Source organism: Saimiri boliviensis, chromosome 10 (genome assembly GCF_048565385.1).
Source record: "Saimiri boliviensis isolate mSaiBol1 chromosome 10, mSaiBol1.pri, whole genome shotgun sequence".
NCBI classification, from domain to species: Eukaryota; Metazoa; Chordata; class Mammalia; order Primates; family Cebidae; genus Saimiri; species Saimiri boliviensis.
In genome coordinates this window covers 48,565,223-48,586,207 of record NC_133458.1, presented here as the reverse complement: position 1 = coordinate 48,586,207, position 20,985 = coordinate 48,565,223, and the positions used below count along the sequence as shown (strand labels likewise).

The window sequence follows — 20,985 nt, the reverse complement described above, 5'->3', positions numbered from 1 at the left end:
CATGATCTGGTGGCCCAAAACATGGGCAGATTAATGTTCTTCTATTCTACTGCTTGGCATTTTCAGGATACAGTGGATAAACCTAGTAACATCTGTGCCTGGGTTGGTTTAGTCCAGTCCAGGGGTGTGCTGGTAAATGTTTTAACAGGCAGCTCTCTGCAGGGGTGAGGGGAGGCTGATAGTGTTCGCTGATTTCTGCAGCGGAAATACCCATGTCGCTGGAATATTAAAATACAATAGGACAAGGAAAGAGATTAGCAAGACCAAGTCTCAGCTAGGCAATGGCAATAGAAATCTGCATCACTATATAAAAGGGAAACTACAGGCAAATACATACGATGCATTCTTCGCAGTGTGCTCCGGTGACATATGACAGGCACAAGCATTGGCCTGTATCCACATCACAGGTCGAGAGTGGCAGACTCCCAAGGGGGTTACAGTTGCAGGCTGAAAGCACAGCATACGCCATTATTCTCATTCTTAATTCCTCCACTCTTGTGAGTGTCCTTAATAGCTCAAACAAAGCGAAAAGCATAACCGTAAGAATGCAGAAGCCTGCTCTGCCAGGTTTACCGTGTGCCTGGCTGCGTGATGACTGCACTGCATATAACCTCACAGAGGAAATCCTGTGTCAGACACTTCCAGAGCCCTCTGTGGTTTTACCGGATGGCAATTAGGAGGAGACAAGTAGGTGCAGCAAGTTGTACATGCTGCAGTATCAGCACAGTAATTCTGAGTGAAGCTGACCGGGCTGCGTGACTCAGACGCAGGAGTTTCTGGGTATCGTGGTTAGTAATGATGGCTCCTTCTTTGGCAGATGTATCTGGAATCCCGCTTTCTCTTTTCTTTCTTAGTACGTCATGACTTTTTTTCTTAATTCCCCCCTCCTTCTTCTCTTCTACCCCTAGACATTTCTGAGTCCTGCATATGTTGCAAAGGCTAAGACGTCATGCTACCAGAGCAAGGAATACACTTGCAGCAAACACCAATGTTCATGGAAATAACCCAAATGCCCATCGACTAATGAATGGATAAATAAAAGTGGTATATCTGTATAATCACATATTATTTAGCAACAAGAAATAAAGACCAATACAATCTGCAGTATGGGTAAAACCTGAACACACTACTAACGGTACCATCTTAACCATTTTAAGCAGAAGTTCAGTTGTGTTAAGTACATTAACCCTGCTGCATAAACAAGCTCCGGAACACTTTCATCCTGCAAAACTGAAACTCAATGCCCTTTATAAAATAACTCCCCTTTCCTTCTCCCCTCTAAGCCCTAGCAACCAGCAACCACCATTCTGCTTTCTGTCTGATTTTGATTACTCTGGGTACCTCGTATAAGTGGAATTATATAGTCTTTGTCATTTTGTGACTGCCTTCTTTTACTTTGCATGATGTCCTTAAGGATCATCCATGTTGAAGGATGTATCAGAATTTTCTTCATATTTAAGGAAGAAGAACATTCCCTTGTATGTAAATACCACATTTTACTTATCCACTCACTCAGCAATGGATAGTTGTGTTACTTCCACCTTTTGGCTTGTGTTGCTATGAACTTGGAAATACAAATATCCCTTCAAACCTCCGCTTTCACTTCTTTTGGGTACATATCCAGAGGTGGGATTTCTTTTGTTGGGGTATGATGTTATAAAACTTATTGTGGTGATGATTACACAACTTCCAATACACTAAAAATTACTGAATTGTTTACAGGATGAATTGCATGGTATGTAAATTATATTCAATAAAGCTGTTATGGACTGGGCACAGTGGCTTACGTCTAGAACCCCGGAACTTTGGGAAGTTGAGGTGGAAAGATTGCTTGGGATCAGGAGCTCAAGACCATCCTAGGCAACATAGTGAGACTCCATCTCCTAGAAAAAATAAATTAGATGGCTGTGGTGGCACACACTTACAGTCTTAGCTACTTGGAGGCTGAGGTGGGAAAGTTGCTTGAGCCCAGGAGTTTAAGACTGCAGTGAGCTATGACTGTGCCCCTGTACTCCAGCCTTGATGACAGAACAAGACTCTCTTTCAAAAAAAAAAAAAAAAAGAAAAAAGAAAAAAAAAAGTAAAGCTGTTATAGACCCACACACACCAAAATAATGTTCAGCCTGTTCTTGGAGGACATCAGTTTAATCAGAGAGTTAGGGAAACATGTGGAATGCGGAAAAGTCTGATGGGAAATTGGTTTGACTATATAATTCATCATCATGACATTTAATTTTGCCATCAAACCCAAGAAGAGCATTTTATTACAGAAAGATCCAGCCCAGTGTTCTCTAAACATGCAAATAATCCACAGTTCCTTCTATGGGCAAAATACAGAGCATGAGGCTGTGAGCAAATGGAAATTATTTACCCAGGTTTCCTGAGGCATCTGTAGCTCTATGGAAGCTCTGAGCAGCCCAGAATTTCTGTGATCCTCCAGCTGAGGGTCTGCCCATTTGGCCTCAGAAAATGGCTTAGTTTTTTTTCTATTTCCCCTCCCTGCCTTCCTTTAATTTTTTTTTCTTTTATCAGAGAACATATGGACCAATATTAGGAGGGATGTGAGGAGAAAGTTGAACATAATTTAAAAAATAAAAACAAACCACCACTTGAAAATTGCCCAAGATGACATCAATCTTGCAGAAACGCATTACGTAATTTAATGGATTCTTATGTAGAGGTCTACATAAGACCAAAAACGATTGGAAACCAAAAACGATTTTGCAACTCGGCGTTACACTTATTGGCATTTCCCTGTGTTTGTTCCAGTGGGGAAAATGTGAATGCCCTCTGCTGGTCCTTTATGATAAACCCAGCAAACCACAGAGAAAAGTTCTCTACTAACCTCTAAGAATTTATGGGAACCATTATGTTACTTTTTAAAATCCAGAGGTTGGCAGGACTCTTAGGTATTCACAATCACCAGTTTTTAGGGCAGACAGAGACAGCCCTAAGCTTTAAAACACATAGGGGCTGAGATGGGCGGATCACTTGAAGTCAGGAGTTTGAAATCAGCCTGGCCAACATGGTGAAACCCCGTCTCTACCAAAAATACAAAAATTAGCTGGGCGTGGTGGTGGATGCTTGTAATCCCAGCTACTCAGGAGACTGAGTCAGGAGAATGGCTTGAACCTGGGAGGCAGAGGTTGCAGTGAGCCGAGATTGTGCCACTGCACTCCAGCCTGGGTGACAGAGCGAGACTCCATCTCAAAAACACACATACATACACAGACATACATTAAAAAAAAAAATCACACACGTAGGGATTGATGGCCTCCCCCTCGCCAACCATGGACTTACGCTGGCAGCCCAGGGGGTCAGTGGCGCTCAGTCCGTAGTGGTTGGCCTTACACTGGTCACATTTGACTCCTTTCACGTTCTCCTTACACAGGCACTGGCCGGCCACAGACTCTAAGGCAGGATCAGAGTGGCTCACACAAATGCCACCAGATATGGTTCCATCAGGGTCACATTCACAAGCTGGGGACACAGACATTCATTGTTTTAGTTAACTGCAAATTGTGAGAAGTCTGAAATATAATCATAGAATTTTACCCAGGCTAGAACTATCTTGCTTTGTTTAAATAATTAAATGTTTAAATAATTAGACCACTCAGCAAGAGCTATTCAGAAACGTCTCCCAGATCTCTAGCACTGGAAAACATTAAATAAATCCATATCTATATTTGTAAAAGACTTTGAAATGATTTGAAAGTCAGAGGACCAGAGGAAGATTGCTACTGTGAAAATTAAGAATAGATTACGTTAAGAATAGATTGATTCTTCTGGGGATGATGAGAACATTTTGGAATTAGGTAGATGTGATGGCTGCACAACACTGTGCAGGTGAACTGTTGTTCATTTAAAAATGGTTAATATTTTATGTTATGTGAATTTCATCTAAAAAATAGATTTAAAAAAAGAAAAAGACTCTAAAAGTGAGAATAAGGTCAAAATCTCTGAAACCTGGTTAAAAAAGTAAGTCTCTCCTTCTCTATCACAGAAAAATATGTCACATGAAAAAGTGACACTTTATTTATTTTTTTTCCTGGAAGGAACACCTATAAGAAGGAAAGGGAGAGGCTGGTCCAATGGTAGTGGGTTATCAGAACTTATTAACATTAGTGTCACTGAAGTTGGTATACAACTCCCCACTGCTAAATTTGACTGGCTTTAAAAAAAAAAAAAAGAAGGAAAGGGAGGAAATAGTGAAAAGTACTCATATCCTTGGTTTTTTGGGGCGATATCTGCTGACAGGGCAAGAGGTTAATTAAAGAGATTCTGAAAAATAAGGTAAAAAGTCACTTGTAGCAAAGGAGCCACAAAGGTAGCAAACCTTTTTGTTGTTGTTGTAGACATTTGAACAACTCGAGGAAGGGGTGTGCTATGAAAAAGAATGCTGACCGTTTGAATAATTCCAGAGGGTAGACCCAGGACTAGAGAGTAGAAATCACAAAAGGTAGCACTTGATAGAGCAGAAGGAAGAACTCTCGAATACTTAGGGCTGCCCAATACTGCAGTGAACCCCCTCATCACTGGAGGTGTCCAGGCAGATGTTGAAACAGCGCTTGGGGCTTTGGTACGGATGACAAGTGTGCTGTTGGGGATTAGATGACCACCAAGTTCTCGCGTACCTTTGTGGTTCTGTGTTTCCAAGGGATTCCACTTTTAAGGGGTGCGATACAAACAAAACATATGAATATCATGATTTTAAGGAGCAGTCATGTTCACACTTATGAATGCTTTCTTCAGATTACTAAAAACAAAACTATCAAGTCTAAAATTATGCCTATATAATCACCATTTAGGTTAGTGAGTTTAATGGAAACAATTCAGTCAAACCAGTTGTTTTACATTATTGAAGCAACTGGTGTTTGCTGACACAATCTTTCAAATTTCAATCATTTGTTATTGTTTTGTGACTGGTGATAAAATCTTACTATGAAAAAATAGCTTTGAGTTCTGTTTAGTTTGGAAAAACCACAATTTTCTTCTAATTAAAGCCAGTTGCTTCTAGAAAGAAAGGAACAAACTGGATTCATCTTAGAAGTGGCCAAAAGGAAAAAGCTAATTTCTTTGGGAGACACTCCAAAGAATCAGTATTGAGTTCCAGATAATAATTTAATTATACACAAAAGCATCCTTTTGTGTAAGGGATGTGGGACGATGGATAGTAAATGTTCTTTGAAATAACCTTATGTCACGACCTTTAGAAGTCTAATCAAACATCTTGGTATCATATAATTATAGTAAACTTTTATTGTCACTAGCTGAGTCTACCAAATCTTGGTTTTTCTGTATCAAATTTAACGGCATCTTAATTGCAGAAAACTTAAAATTAGTCAACTCTTATGCCTGGAATCTGTTTATATAAATATTTAGGTTCAAACAAGGACAACTTAGAGAAAATTTATATGAGAATGCTAATCAATCTTCAAATACACATCATTTGTATATATACACATAAACATTTGTTTAGGTAAACTGGGGTATCTCATGATAGTAGTTTGTTACAAGCTTCTCATCTACCTTTTATAGAAAAATTCCTTCTTTATAAAGAATGACTTCTTAGTTTCATACCAGGAGCACTAGTTTTCTTTCCCCAGTTTCTTTCAAAAGCACTATCAAGTTAATACTCAGTGGTTCTTAAGGAATAAGAGTGATTGATATGCTCAAAATATTTGGTTTGTTATTTCTAAATCTATTTCCAGATTCCTAGCTTATCTGTTTCAATCACTGTATTTCCTTGATTCTACCCAACAGAGCAATTTAATCTTCTTTTATAAATACATAGCTTTTAAAACAATAAAACTTATGTGTGTGCATGATTACAGATTGTGATAAAAACTGTAGGATACTTAGAAAATTGCTCTAAAGAAATATATTTTCTGAGAATCTAGTCCTTTTTAACAACGTTGAACAGGTTGCATAAGGTAAATTTTATAGTCAGGTGCCTACTGAGTAATCTGAGCTAAAACATTTTATTGAAGCTTTTTCTATATTGTGACCACTTAAAGTCTGAAATCTAGGACATTGAATATTTTCAGGTTGCCACTGAAATACACAGTATAAGACTTCATTTTATGTATTATGATTATATAAAGGTTGAAGTTAGAGTTTACAGCAGCTTCCCTGCCCCCACCTTAACAATATATGGATATAGCCTAAGAGGCAGGAGCCCTGAGTACTGGGAGAGGCAATCCTCCATGGCTGCTGGTACCATGAGCGTTCTTGCTAAGTGTGCCAACCATGCAAGTCCCCACTGGCTCTTTACCCCGGACACTTCTCAGGGTTGTGCTTGCAACAAGCAACCTTGAGGGATGGAATGGCATCTTCCCCGGATTAAAAAATAGGCTCACTTCCACTTGCTATAAAGCAATGAATTCTTCAAGCTCAGTGTTCCTTGGCTGTATCATAAACTCACTAGATATACACTATTCACATGGTATCCTTTGTGTCCCACCCATGGGACTTGGGGACATGAAAATTCAGGCCAATACAAGGAGCTTGTTGCTTGCTATGCCATGAGTTATAAAGTCTTTTGTCTTTGGCCTAAGAGTTTCGTGTCTTCTGCTAGTACCCATGAAATAGTAACAGGCTAACTTGTTAGTTTGCAAGTAGAGTAAGCTTTCAGACAGTTACTGACACTGGGTATTTGAAATCAGTTTGGAGTATTTATGTAGGCAAAAATGCACAGCAGTGATGGGATGAGAGTGAGCAGGCAAGGTGGCTGGGGTGCAACATTTAAGGAGGCACCTGTCTCAGGTTTGTGCAAGCAGCAAGTGTCAGCCCTGCACTTCCACCCCCCTGATGGTGAGTTCTTCCTTGCATGTTGGAACTTAGGTGCTTTCCTTGCCTCACTCTAGTCTCAGACCTGCAGGAAAATGCAAATTAAAACAATGATGAGATACCACTTGATTAGCAAAAATTAAAATGTAGTAAAACCAAGATGGCAAAAATCGAAGTTTGACAAAACCAAATGTTGACAAGGGTACAGAGCCAGGGAAACTCCCATTTACTATTGGTGTGAGGTGCCATTGGCATACTCACTTAGGGGACAATGCAGTATTATTAAATCAATTCGAGGAAGTCCATACTCCATGACCCAGAAATTCCACTGCTAGGTATGCCTCCTAAGGACAGTGTTTGCATATATGTACAAGGCTACATACACAAGAATGTTTACTGCAGCATCCAAAGAAAATGAATAAGTTTTGTTAATTCTTTAAGAAATGAAAGTGGAAGAACTAAGGCTACGGGATATGGAAAAATCTCAAAAATATAATGTTGAAGGAAATACCCAAGTTGCTGAAAGATACATAGAAAATGACATCATCTATCTAAACTTTGAAAACATGTCAATATATATTGTTTGCAGATAAAAACACATGTGAAAGTGTGAAAAACAAACATGATAATGCCAAATATATGAAATTTACTCCTAGCAAGGAGGGGTAGACAAATGGGACAGTTGTGCGCCTGAGACATCAATCGTGCCTGTAGTGTTTTATTAAAGAAAGTCCCAAGGGTAATAGGTTAAGACTGTTTAGAGAAAGCTGATGCTGGGGTATAAAGGTGTTCATTACATTATTCTCTATTATTTTGTACATGCTTGAAATATTTCATTTAAGAAGTTGAGATTCCAGAGAAAATATTTTTAAAGGGTTTTTAAAGCGTAAGTTAAGTAACATGCTAGCTTACGAATCTTAAGAGCAAAATTGAATTGTCTACAGCCAGTCAAACGTTTTAGTCAATTTCACCCCTTTGGTTCCTCCCCAGCAGTGAGCAAGGTGTCTGCCCCTCCTGGTGGAATCCTGCATAATTACCTCAACTACCAGCAGAGACGCAGATTATTTGGATCAACTCGTTTGCATAAAGACGAGCTCTTTAAAGCTGAGGTATTTTTGCAATCCTCCCCTCCCCGAGAATAGGGTAGTTTGGAGACGCCGCTAAGCAGAGGGGGTGCGGTGAGCTGGACTTTGCTCAGACAGTGGGTAGGAGCCAGGCAGAGCCCGGGACTCACGGATGCACGCGTAGGGGTCCGAGATGGCCTTGAGGGGGTCCCTGTAGAAGAGGGGCCTGCAGCGGTGGCAGTGCTGCCCCTCGGTGTTGTGCTGGCAGTCCTCACACACGCCCCCGCTGAGGCCGCCGCTTGCCACGTACGCAGTCCTGTCGAAGTGGCAGCGGCTGGAGTGGCCGTTACAGCTGCATGCTGAGGGGAGAAGAGAGGCAGAGAGGTGGGCCAAGGCCTCGGGTGGCGCAGCCCGCGCCCCCGCACTGGTCAGCGCCCCCGCTCGTGCTCCGGGTCCTCCGGCCACTACGTGCCATTTGTATAGATGCATGAAGTGAACAAAGGCCCAAAACGTGTGCTCTCAGAGCAGCTTTCCAGCACTCGGATTCTGCTCCTACGCGTTCCATAAAACGTGCTCCCCACACGTGAAATAGGTAGTTTTTAAAAATCAAGTGAACAGAAGTAAATCATTTCAGTGATCTAAAGCCACAGAGTGCAATATTTGTGGTGTTCATTAAAAGATACTTTTACGGACTTATACTTTGTGCAATTGAAATGTCTACATGAAATGTTCTGCATGCTCTGAGATTCTGAGAAAAGATGGCAGAGCTCAGCCGGCCCGGCCTCTCCTTCCGCATGGGCAGAGCCCTGCAAGGGCTGCGTTCCGTTTTATCTCATCTGAGGCTCGGCCAAAGGCCTGGAAAGAAAGGCAGGCTGTTTGGGGGAATTTGTCTTCACGGTCATGTCTACACTGTTTGTCTTTTTGGTTCTTTTCCTGTAAACAGACTAAGGTCAGGCTGCATCTTCCTGGGTCTTGTATACTGTGACTCTCACGAATGTGGGTTTTTTTTTTTTTTTTTTTTTTAGAGCTCTTCTAGAGACATTTCATTCCCTCATATTCTTCTTTCCCTAGTCTGGGAAAAGAAATTGAATAACAGATTTGTTTGGAAGTTCATTAAAATTCAGAGGCAGCAAACATGTTAGCCAAAACAAAACCAGCATCTTATTAGCCTGAATGTTTTATTTAAAACAATACAATAGCCTGTCAAACTCAATCCTGGACCTCATTTCTCCTATTATCCTACAGATGGGTTTAAGGTCATGTTCATGGAATGTATGACTATTCAGGATGACAGTACAGATCTCTGAACTAAATCTAGTGTTCACCAAATTCTTGGAGTTGCGTTGTCCCTGCTGACACGGCCATTCCGTGGCCCCGATGCTCCACTGGAATGGTGCCATGAAACATGCTTACTCTCTCATTTTTAAAATTAAACTTAATTCATTGTGTGAGGGTTGGAGACATTGGTGATTCTTCTGTGCGAGATAATTGGGAACATCAGTGTATCGCACTATAGGAGCTGGAAGGACAGCTCCCCACTTTGGTGCCTGCAGGCCCAGAGAAGTGAACCAAGTGTTCTTTAAAATAAGGAAACCCAGAGCACACTGAGTCTATGCAGAGAACTGAGTTTCACCCACATCTGCAAGCGTTGTCCTGGAAGCCTGCAGCTGGCCTCCAAGGAGCATCCTGGAAGAAGTCCTTGCATCTCTCACAGTTCGGACCATCTGTGTTGTGCTGACAGACACACTGACTGTGAACCTGCATTGTGCAACAAATACAGCGTTAAAAGAAGGCTTCTCCTTGGGGAGGTTGGGGATCCTTAAATGGGAAATGAAATACCAAGTAATGGTACCTCTCTGATTCTTAGTTTTCCACATGTTAATTATAGTACCAATCTTGACTATCTTCCATTATTTTCTGAACTAGCTTTAAACTTTATAAAAATTTTAAAAGTTCAGTGAACTTATAAAATACAATCTTTTTTTTTTAAAGCTTTTCTGGGTTCTAGTTTCAGGACAGCACCTTGTGGCCCTCAATAAAAAAGGGACAGGATAGCTGGGGGACTTGTGGGGAGTTGGAGGGGAGTGGTATGTGGGGTGGTTTAGGAGCATAAGAGAAAAGAGGGAGTTAGAAAAGGGAACAAAGCTGAAGAAAGGCATATGATTCTCCTGGATTTTCCCCAAATGCTCGAAATGGCCCATATGTAGAGAGAGAAGCTCTATTTCCAGTGAAACAGAGGCAGCCGAATGGGAAGGCACACTAGCTCAACATGAAGCCTTGTATGATTATGCCTAATAAACAGTTTACAATTATTTAGTAGACACACTTTCTAGGGCTCTGCATAAAACTACAACGTGTCTACAGTGTCTTTTAAGGCGAGTCTCCCCAGATGAGAGCGATCACAGCCATTTCCAGTATAAGAAGGCTGCTTGGATTACAATATCAGATATTGCTGAAATGCCTTAGTATTGACTACAGGGTCTTGTATACAAAAGTCCTTCAGCAGAGTTTCTGTGAGAGAATGAATGTGAAATTATTAGGTGGGTGCAACAGAAATTGCTGTTTTTGCAATTACAAGTGGTGCAAGAACAGCACTTTTGCACCAACCTGATATGATCCCTCCCCATCTAATCTCCATGCTCTACAAAACAAATGAAAAGAGGGCAAGATGAAGCCTCTTGAAATCCTAAAGTATAAATTCTGCTCACTAGTTCAGTGATGTCCACTGGCAGTGATGTCCAGAATCCACAAGCGCCTCTGGGTAGAGAAACTGGAGGGCCCTAGGTGGGCTATCAGGGTAGGTTCTATGGTATCCACTTGAGCACAAAACTGGCACTTAGATTTGTTGATCTCCATGTGGAGTGTCTCACCTACATTCAGCACCAGGACAGTGAAAGGCAGGTAGGACAGCCCACTGTTCTTTGGGATTAATAACTCACCATTCCAGGAGGGCTGAAAACATCTCCCCGCACCTTCTGCATAGGGCCACATTCGCTAGCATGGCCATTGCAAAAGCAGCTTCCCCGAACAACCATCTCGTACAGAGCATAGTAGTATTTATTAAGGGAATCATTTTGCCTCCTTCCAAGCAAAGTATCCCCAAGGGTGTGGAGCTTGGTAAAGTTTATCCTCAGGTTTGTCAGTGTCACAAGGTCTAAAGAAATGAAAATAATGAATCAAAATGAATTTGAGGTGCATCAGTTCAAGGCATTCTCCTTGACTGACATACTGATATACCCTTATTATACCATAGAAAAGCGATTACAGGCCTGGTGTGGCGGCTTGTGCCTATAATCCCAGTACTTTGGGAGGCCAAGGCAGGAGGATTCATTGAGCTCAAGAGTTCGAGACCAGACTGGGCAACATGGTGAGACCCCATCTCTACATAAAATACAAAAATTAGCCAGGCATGGTGGCGCATGCCTATAATCCCAGCTACTCAGGAGGCTGAGGCACAAGAGTTGCTTGAACCCAGGAGGTGGAGGTTGCAGAGAGCTGAGATTGTGCCACTGCACTCTAGCTTGGGTGACAGAACAAGACATTGTCTTGAGAAAACGGAAAAAAAAAACCCAGAGAAGTATTTACAAGGAATATGCCAAATGTGAAATTTTTAAAAAGCTGATAGGAAAAATATAAAAGAATTCATACCTTGAATGTAGCGGCTGTAAGGGTTTTCAATTTCAAAACCAGGATCCAAAACCTTTAAAACAACCTGTAAAACAAATGTAGATAAATTTATAGTATATTACCTGAAAATGTAACTGTCAAATACACTCTTTAACCTCCCAGGCTCAATGTTACCACTTCAGCCTCCCAAGTATCTGAGACCACAGACATGCATCACCACACCCGGCTAATTTGTAAAGTTTTTTTTTTTGTAGAGTGGCAGTTCTCCCTATGTTGCCCAGGCTGGTCTCGAACTCCCAGTCTCAAGTGATCCTCCTGCCTTGGCCCCCTAAAGTGCTGGAACTATAGATGTGAGCCATCACACCTGGCCATCAAATGCACTCTTATAGAAGAGACCCTGATCTTACAAGAAGGCTGAAGCATTGCTTCCCAGCTGGCATAGAATACAGATTATCATTTGGGTTACCATAGGAACAGAAGTACCAAGAGCAAACATAAATTAAAGGTATTCTTCAGTCATTTCTGGCTCTTTATGTACAAGTGGTTCATAACAGGCAGAAATGGCAAAGAGAGTGCTTATGCTGGGTTGGGATGTAGTGATGGACAGTTGGCAAGCCATGATCAATTTCTGTCTAGCGGGGAATTCTGGAGCTGTCTTCTCCCACTAATTCTTTCTGTTCTACCAGATAAAATTATACCTGTTCAATCCCATTCACTCCAACTTTCTGCCAGGCACCAGCTTTGCTCAGAGGGATGTTCCTGGCAGATTCCCCTGGGGTGGTGATTTACAGAGCACGGGGATGAGATAGCTAATGCCAGGCTGCTGCTAGCTTACGTGGCTTTGCAAGGGTTAGAAATGGGTGCTTCTTCTTCTGGGTGCTTGGGGCCATGGTGTCCCATTTAAGTTTTATCCCATGCTCACCTTCAGCTGAGCACTTGTGTGCAGGATTGCATCTAAAAAACGTATTTAGTGTTTATTATTTGGGACTCACTTCAATTTAGACACTTTCATTTTTTAAACAGCAACAGCCCAACTTACATTGCAGGAAACATTATCTACAATTTTTTTCCATGTAAGTTAATTACACATTTTAAAAGTTTAATTTATGTAAAATAAATACAAGGAAGGAAATGCTACCTCTCCACCAGTTGAGGGTTCAATATCCGAATATTTGGAGTCACAAATGATGTCTCCCACTCCCTGGGCCTGGCCAGATGCGATATTAGGAAAGGAGGTGGCACAGTCTTTTGCAAAATATTTGAACACTTTCCAGGTGTGTCCATAGTCTGTGGAACGTTCAACTAACATTGCAGCTGGCCGAAAAGTCTAGGAAAAATGAGTAAGAGTGGACATGTTTCACGAAGGCAGATTTTATTACCAACTTAAGATTGAATATTTGTATTTTCTAATTCTATTTTTATAAACGTTCTTTTTTCTTTTTTGCTGTTTGCTTTGTTTTTGAGAAAGGATCTCACTCTGTCACCCAGGTGGAGTGCAGCGGCATGATCTCGGCCCACTGCAGCCTCAACTTCCCAGGCCTAGGTGATTTTCTCACCTCAGCCTCTTGAGTAGCTGGGACCACAGGTACATGTCACCATGCCCAGATAAGTTGTTGATAGAGCCAGAGTTTTGCCATGTTGCCCAGGCTGTTCTCTATCTCCTGGGCTCAAATGCCCACCTGCCTCCCAAAATGCTGGGATTATAGGTGTGAGTCACTGCGCTTGGCCAAGTCTATCTTTTAAAATCTACTACACAATACACACACCATGGTCTTTTTTCAATATTTATGAGTATGCACTTTGTCCTCATAATCTAATTACACTGTGAAAATGTTTATGGCAGTGTGAATTATTAATGGAAGAAACATGGCATATAAATGGAAAAGCTAACATAGTTAATATTTTACAGCAATTTGTTGTGATTCTCTTTGCTAAGTATGCTTTTCCTCTGGCAAACTCTTATACATCCTTCAAACCCTATCCGTGAAATTTACCTTGGTTCCCCAGAGCAGATTTAGCCTCTTAAATTCCCCAGCATTTTAAATCAATCATACTGCTAATTCAGTACTTATCACTTTGTGTTAAAATTTTCTGTTTTCTTTTTCTTTTTCTTTTTGAGACTGAGTCTCACTCTATGACCCAGGCTGGAGTGTAGTGACGTGATCTCAGCTCACTGCAAACTTCGCCTCCTGGGTTCAAGCTATTCTCCTGCCTCAGCCTCCCAAGTAGTTGGGATTACAGGCATGTGCCACCATGCCCGGCTAATTTTGTATTTTTAGTAGTGATGGGGTTTCTCCAGGTTGGTCAGGCTGGTCTCAAACTCCTGACCTCAGGTGTTCCACCTGCCTTGGCCTCCCAAAGTTCTGGGATTACAGGCATAAGCCACTGCACCTGGCCTGTATTATAATTTTCTATTATATTTATATGTTCGTATCCATGACTACATGTAAGTTCTTTGGAGACAAAGACTGGTATTTCACTTTTTAAACTTCATATTCATTTTTTCTTACCAGAACCAGCATAAAATCTGACATCAAAATTAGAATTTTCCTGAACAACTAAAGAAGCACAGATAATGATTTTATCTGGCACCTGACTAATCTTAGTTAAGACTCTTTAATTTTTCTTTTGCTCTTGATCACAACCTTTCCATATTCGCCTAAATAATTTCCAAATCCTGCCCTTCTCTCCTAAAAATTATCTTTATAGTTCTTGTGGTTCTTATTACCCCAGTTCTGGGAGTTTTCCTTTCCTCTGTGCCTTCTATTTTTTTTTAATCATATAGTCATGGTCATTGATTTTTTTTTTCTTCATGTAAGAGTCAAAGCTCAGGTGGCAAAGCTCAAGTCTGAACTTACTCTGTTTTTGTTCACTGCAAGGAAGCAAGGAAGTAAAATTCCAGATAAACACTGAGCATCTGGGGAATAGATAAAGGAGGCGCAGCAGGCCTATTCATCTTACCTTAAAGGTCAAGATTAGGTGGCTGAACCGAAATAATGCCTCTAAGTCCAGTCTGATGCTGACATGATCAAGACCTAAAGAAAAATCCAGAAAGAAGAAAATCAGTGATTTTGAGAGACTCCTGCTTATCATGTTAATTCCCCACTGTGGCTGATCTGTAATAAAATCCCTTTGATGCCACGAGGCTGGTGGTCACTCTTCCCAGTCTGCTGGAGTGGTGTCTCATGCCACTCCAAGGCCAGGAGGTCTGGAAAGTAGGATAGGTTTCACGCTGACTGGGCCCACATCCATGTTTTAGTGCCAACACACATGGCCACTATGTGGCAGCATTACATACGACCAAGAGAGTTTTGGGACATTTGCCCTAGATGGAAAGAGAGAAAGTGAGGGTTCACTTCCTTGTGCTGAAATCTTCACTACACATAAACATGAGCTAGCTAGCCAGAGGGTAGTAAAAATCAATGCACCTGTTTCTTGCAAGAGCTGCTAACAGTCTTTGAACTAGAATTTCATTGTCACCTGGCATACAATACAGCTTGGAATATTCCTCTCGGAGTAGGGACCTGTGGGCTCCTCTGTGGCTGAGGAGGTGGCAGAGATATCCTGGTCAGGGCTTTGCACTGAGCTATTTGTGATCCATCTCCAGCACAGATGTGGGGTATCGGCCCTAACCTGTACACAAAAGCAGCCCAGATCTCTCTAGAGCAGCACTGTCCAACAGAAATAGAATGTGAGTCATGTATGTAATTTTAAATTTTTTAGCAGCCATTTTAAAAAGTGAAAAGAAACAGATAAATTTATTTGTAATAATATACTTAAACTCACATATTTTAAAGTTATTTCAACATATAATCAACATTGTAAAAATTAGTGATTTTTTTAAAGACAGAGTCTTGCTCTGTTCCCAAGCCTGGAGTGCAGTGGCAAGGATCTTGGCTCACTGCAACCTCTGCCTCCCAGGTTCAAGGGATTCTCCTGCCTTAGTCTCCCGAGTAGCTGGGACTACAGGCTTGCTCCAACATGCCCGGCTAATTTTTGTATTTTTAGTAGAGACAGGGCTTTGCCATGTTGGCCAGGTTGGTCTCAAACTCCTGAGCTCAAGTGATCTGCCCGCCTTGGCCTCCCAAAGTGCTAGGATTACAGGTGTAAGCCACCACACAATGCCAGATAATTAATGATTCTTTATTATACATTTTCTCCCAAAATTATATCTTAGAAAGAAGTCTGGGATGCTTTTATACTTCCAGCCCATCTCAGTTTGGATTAGATACATTTCAAGTGCTCACATTGGACAGTGTGGCTTCAGACGACAGTGGCTGGACTGCAGTGAATCCGGACTCAGCCTAGAGTTCTAGGGTGAAAAGCTCAGGGATGTGTTTGCTGCTAAGTGGCAGCCACATTGCAGGCTGAGTGTCAAGGGTCCTAACCCTTTCTAGAAAGGATATCTGTCACTCTCTCTAAGGTGCTTGGTTCAAAATCCTTGCTCTATGTCATTGGCTTGGACAGAGGGACATTGCCTTTGTGAGGAGATATGGAACAAATGTTAGATGTGAGGGTCAAAACAGCCCTTAAGCAAAAATGGCACCATTCATCAGGAGGACAGGTGGCTATGGAAAAAAAAAATGCCTCACCCTCATTAAGGAGATTCCAGCTTGACATCAATAATGAGGATCCAAAATGACATGGCATTTAGTAGACAACAGTCAATCATTGGTCAAGTGGATGACATAAATAAAACAGCCTCATATTATACTTGCCTGAAACTGTCTTATATATTACGAGTATTCCCACACTCCCTTCTAATGGTCTAAAATCTCCTAAAGGAAATACATATTATCTATTCTCTACAGGTGTCTATAGAGAATAGAGGAATTACAGTCCAAAGGTCCAAAGTGCAACACATAGCAATGTAGTGAATGAAATCATTTGTGGGGCTAAGGAAAACTGAAGAATTCTAGACTAGTGTTAAAGAGGGGTCATCAAGAGTAGGCAAGCCTGCGTTAGACAAGGCCAGCCTGGATGGATGTACATTTGCGCACATGAGGCCCATGGCCAGGGGTGGGACATGAGGATCCCTGATCAGGTCCACTTTTACAGCGAGCATCTAGGAATCCAGAGGGTCGGCGCCATTGTAGGCTCAATATCACAACTATTCACAAAGAGAGAAGGGCATACATCCAGGAAAGAAAGAACTTCAGTCTGCAGCCAGCTCTCCTTTCAATTCAGAGATTTTACTTTGGCTTACAGTAAGAAGCAAAACGTTCTTTTTCTCTTTCCCTTCCTGTGTTGAAGGAAAAAGCACTTGGCGCTAACTCTCAGACTTCCACCGGCATTATTCATTCGGGTTACATCAGTGTGTTTTGTATTAGGCTTAATTTACCAATGCTTTATAAACTTTATTTTTTTTTTTTACAAAGAACAAAAGGATGCAGAGATATTTTCTTCCCCCACATGGAAAGAGTGAAAAATTCTGAGTTATGTGCTTAAAGTACATTTTAATTTTCCTGTAAAAGAAAGTATTCTTGTTAAAATGAAAAAAAAAATTTATTCTTCTATGGGACCCTACATTCTTGGAAGCCACTGTTCCATTCCAATATAATGCTTTACTGTGACATTATTAAAACCATACAAGGAAGAGAATGTCATATTAAAATATTGAAGAAATAAACAACTGGAAAGGAACTTAAATCATACCGTTTTCAGATTGCCACCATTTCTTTTCTCTGTCTGCTTCAAAACTTACAATGACATTCTCAATGGTGTGGCTGTTGGGTTGTGCATACGGATCATATGGAAATCTAGAGTCACAGATGAAGCATTTTTGTTCCCCCTGGAAAACACCATCATTAAAATTAAAAATAAAAACTGGAATTACTTATTGTTAGTCTAAGTTAAAGGCAAGCTGTACTTACTATATTTGTCTTCCGAACTGGCTAAAAATAAAAAGCAGAGGAAATAACAAGACATCAAAATTTCCATCAATAGATGCCTAAGTACAACAACAAACTAAACTATTACCTAAAATTTTATAAATTCATACATTTGGACTTAAAATGCAAATTTATGTAAAACTAATTTTCTGTTATATAAGAGGCAAAGGGTCTGGAAGTTATTTTAAACTATACATAAATAATATGAAGAAATAAAAAATTGGATATAGTCCTCTTAAAAGGTCTTAGTGAATCAGAACTAGTTTTGCTCAGGATGGATTTTTTTTTTTTTTAAGACAATCTCACTCTGTCACTGAGGCTGGAGTACAGTGTTGCAATCTCCTGGGTTCAAGAGGTTCTTGTGCCTCAGTCTCCCAAGGAGCTATGATTACAGACACGCACCACCACACTTGGCTATTTTTTTGTATTGTTTGTAGAGACAGTGTTTCACCATGTTGGCCAGGCTGGTCTTGAACTCTTGGCTTCAGGTGATCTGCCCGCTTCAGCCTCCCAAAGCAGTGGGATTATAGGTGTGAGCCATCACGCCCAGCCTGCTTCGAATAGATTTTTGAAGGTTACAACAGCAAAGACTGGCCTTTGAGCTTGCTTAATTTAATGCATCTACTTATAGCCATACCTGAAACTCCTAAGGGGCTCTACAAGGATTTCCAAAGGCCCGTCAGCGGCCTGCAGTTATTCCTGGCTAATACTCACGGGACTCTGCAGGAGCAATTGTGCAAAGCTTCCAAGAAGTGGGGGCTGATCATTATAAGCTTCTGTGCAGGAAATTGCCTACCACAGCATAGGAGCTCAGTGGGTGTTACTCGGCGCACGTTGCTCGTATGTGTTCATCATGGTTCGCAAAGCCCAGTATAATTTGGCTATGGCCACCTCTTTGCTTTTATGTCCACCTGGATTTTCACTCAACTCTGGCTACACTTGCTTCTTGCTGTTTTTTAAGCACTTAGAGTCAGAAGAGTTCAAACTGTTCTTCCTCCCAGCTATTCTTACCTCCTGGCTCCTTCCCTTCTTTCAGGCCTCTGCTTAAATGCCTTCACTTCAAAGAGCCTTTCCCCGACTACCCTATCTAAAATGCCACCACCTTTTCACCCCCATGGCCCTCTGCCACTCTCTATTTTTTGTCCTACTTTCTATATTTCCTAAGCCCTTATCACTACTTGAGACTACATTATACAGTTGTTGGTTTATTGTCTTTCTCCATGATGAGAATCAAAACCGAATGAGGCAAGGACTTGGTTTTGTTTATTGCTGTATCTCCATTACCTAGAATAGTGTGTGGTACACAGATGTTCAATAAAATGTATTGAATAAATGCAGGATGATTTCAAGGATTATTTCAGCTACAGTCTGTCAAAACAAATCACCCCTTAAAGAGATAGATATAATGAGTATATTTCAGCATCATTGGTCACTACAGGCCTTATTGTTGAAGAAAGCCAAAATGCCCTTTGAAAATTAAGGCAAAATTAATGCTAAATAAATTTTGCATAGGGGTAGGCTCATCCTAGTGACCAGTAGAAACTTTGTGATTTTATCAAAAGTGATAAAAATTCAAATAATTTCCAATAATACTATGGAAATTACTTAAGAAGAAAATGTTTAATTTCAGGGCTGTGGGCCATTTTTTGATTAACATTTTAGAGATATAATCTTTGATAAGGTTGGCTTCAAAGGATGCTTCGTTGTGGCCACCAAATGTGAGTTCCATCTTGGATAGCTTGATAGGTCAAAGTCGACTGAAAGCTCCTGAACAAAATGTTTTGCTTGGTAGCTCTTTCTTAGATAACAGATGGTGAAAAAAAATCATCCTCCACACTGCATGAATGTTTGTCTAGACTAGTGGTCATAGCTCTTCCTATAATACACTTTGTCAGCCTGAAATATTTTGAGATTTTTTTCCAGCTCTAAGCTTTCTAAGATCTCTGTAATTCTCTAGACAATAGAAGCCTCCACAGTTGGAGTTACTTCGATTTTTGGTGGTATAACTTTGAGATGTAAGAACACCAATTTCTGGCAGGGCGAGGCGGCTCATGCCTATAATCCCGGCACTTTGGGAGGCTGAGGTGCGCAGATCACAAGGTCAGGATCGAGACCATCCTGGCCAACATGGTGAAACCCCATCTTTACTAAAATACAAAAAATTAGCCAGGCATGGTAGTGCATGCCTGTAGTCCCAGCTGCTTGGGAGGGTGAACCAGGGGAATCGCTTAAACCCAGGAGGCGGAGGTTACAGTGAGCCGAGATCACACCACTGCACTCCAGCCTGGTGATAGAGCAAGACTCTGTCTTAAAAAAAAAAAAAAAAAAAGAAAGGAATACCAGTTTCTAATTATCATCAGAGTATGTTGGCTCAGGCAACAATAAGCAAATGCCAGTGGCTGGAGAACAGGATGGTGGCACTTGTGTTGCAAAGTGGTGGTGTCTCATGCCTGTAATCCTGACATTTTGGGAGCCTGAGGCAGGCAAATTGCTTGAGCCCAAGAGTTCGAGACCAGCTTGGGCAACATGTGGTCTCTATAAACATACCAAAAATTAGCAGGGCATGGTGGTGCTTGCCTACTCCACCAGTAGGTGGAGGCAGAGGTGAGAAGATCACCTGCCTGGGAGGTTGGGGCTGCAGTGAGCTGTGAACGTGCTACTCACGCCAGCCTAGGCGACAGAGTGAGACTCTATCTCGAAAATAAATAAAGAGTTGAGAACGACTTCTTTGTCCAGAGCACCTAGACTTAGTCACCTGCCCAGAGTTGAGCAGAACTTCCACCATGTAATTTCCTTGCACCTGAAGATAATTTGCTTTCTTACACAAGTACTTCCCAAACTTAGAACAGTGCTACACAGGCAAGTATTGTCTCCACTTATTTATAATAATCACCTTTTACTAGAAACCAATTTGAATACAAAGCATTTCCCAGAGACTTAAACAAGTTGCTTTAAGTGAACAATACATGGAAAAGCCTGGACCACTAACATTAGGCTTATGTCCAACTTCCTTCCTGCACATCCTCCCATTTAAGGGGTGGACGTGATTACCTCAGGGTTTTCGGTAGGGACGATACTCAGATGACCTTGAATGCTTGTTCTGTTGCCAGTACATGGAGAGGAAAATACACCTGAAAAGCCGCTGATCCTTTTATAAAACTGATCTTTAAGGGGAAAATGCTCAAAAATATGTCCACTTTGGGAATTTGTGATTTTTAGACAGTACAACTTCCAAGTGGTATTATGATGTTGCTGTACCATCAACTCAGTTCTTCACCTCCTCTATCTCTAGCTAAGGCAGAGCAATGAGGACTCGTGTTCAGCACAATGGCAGCAGACCCTGGTGATCCCTAATCTTCATTAAATGAGTCAAATATGTTTGTTCTATGGGAGCGACTAAGGTAACCAAGTATACCAGTAAATTTATAGCAATGCCCTACAAAGACTGAACCAAAAAGACTTTATGTTTCATTCTGAGAGTAACAAGAAATGGAAGTTAAGCAGATCTTTCTTATTTTGATTAGTCAAGGTTTCCTGGACTTTGAATTATATGAGAGTTAGCCTTCCTTATCTGTGGGTTCCATGTTTGTGGATTCAACCAACCAAGGATTGAA

General features: G+C 41.1%; 1 protein-coding gene across 2 annotated transcripts in view; it reads right to left on the bottom strand.

The window, feature by feature from the left end:
* LAMB4 (laminin subunit beta 4) overlaps positions 1 to 20,985 on the bottom strand; it is a 111,689-nt gene that overhangs the window by 75,229 nt on the left and 15,475 nt on the right. For both annotated transcript variants that reach the window (XM_003921091.4, XM_039472843.2), the window contains 9 exons: positions 17,136 to 17,271; positions 14,442 to 14,515; positions 12,619 to 12,807; positions 11,502 to 11,565; positions 10,793 to 11,007; positions 9,491 to 9,611; positions 8,024 to 8,212; positions 3,301 to 3,480; positions 338 to 447 (listed from right to left, as the gene is read on the bottom strand). In XM_003921091.4, the coding sequence (XP_003921140.3) occupies positions 338 to 447; positions 3,301 to 3,480; positions 8,024 to 8,212; positions 9,491 to 9,611; positions 10,793 to 11,007; positions 11,502 to 11,565; positions 12,619 to 12,807; positions 14,442 to 14,515; positions 17,136 to 17,271 (1,278 nt within the window). The remainder of the gene's footprint in view (positions 1 to 337; positions 448 to 3,300; positions 3,481 to 8,023; positions 8,213 to 9,490; positions 9,612 to 10,792; positions 11,008 to 11,501; positions 11,566 to 12,618; positions 12,808 to 14,441; positions 14,516 to 17,135; positions 17,272 to 20,985) is intronic.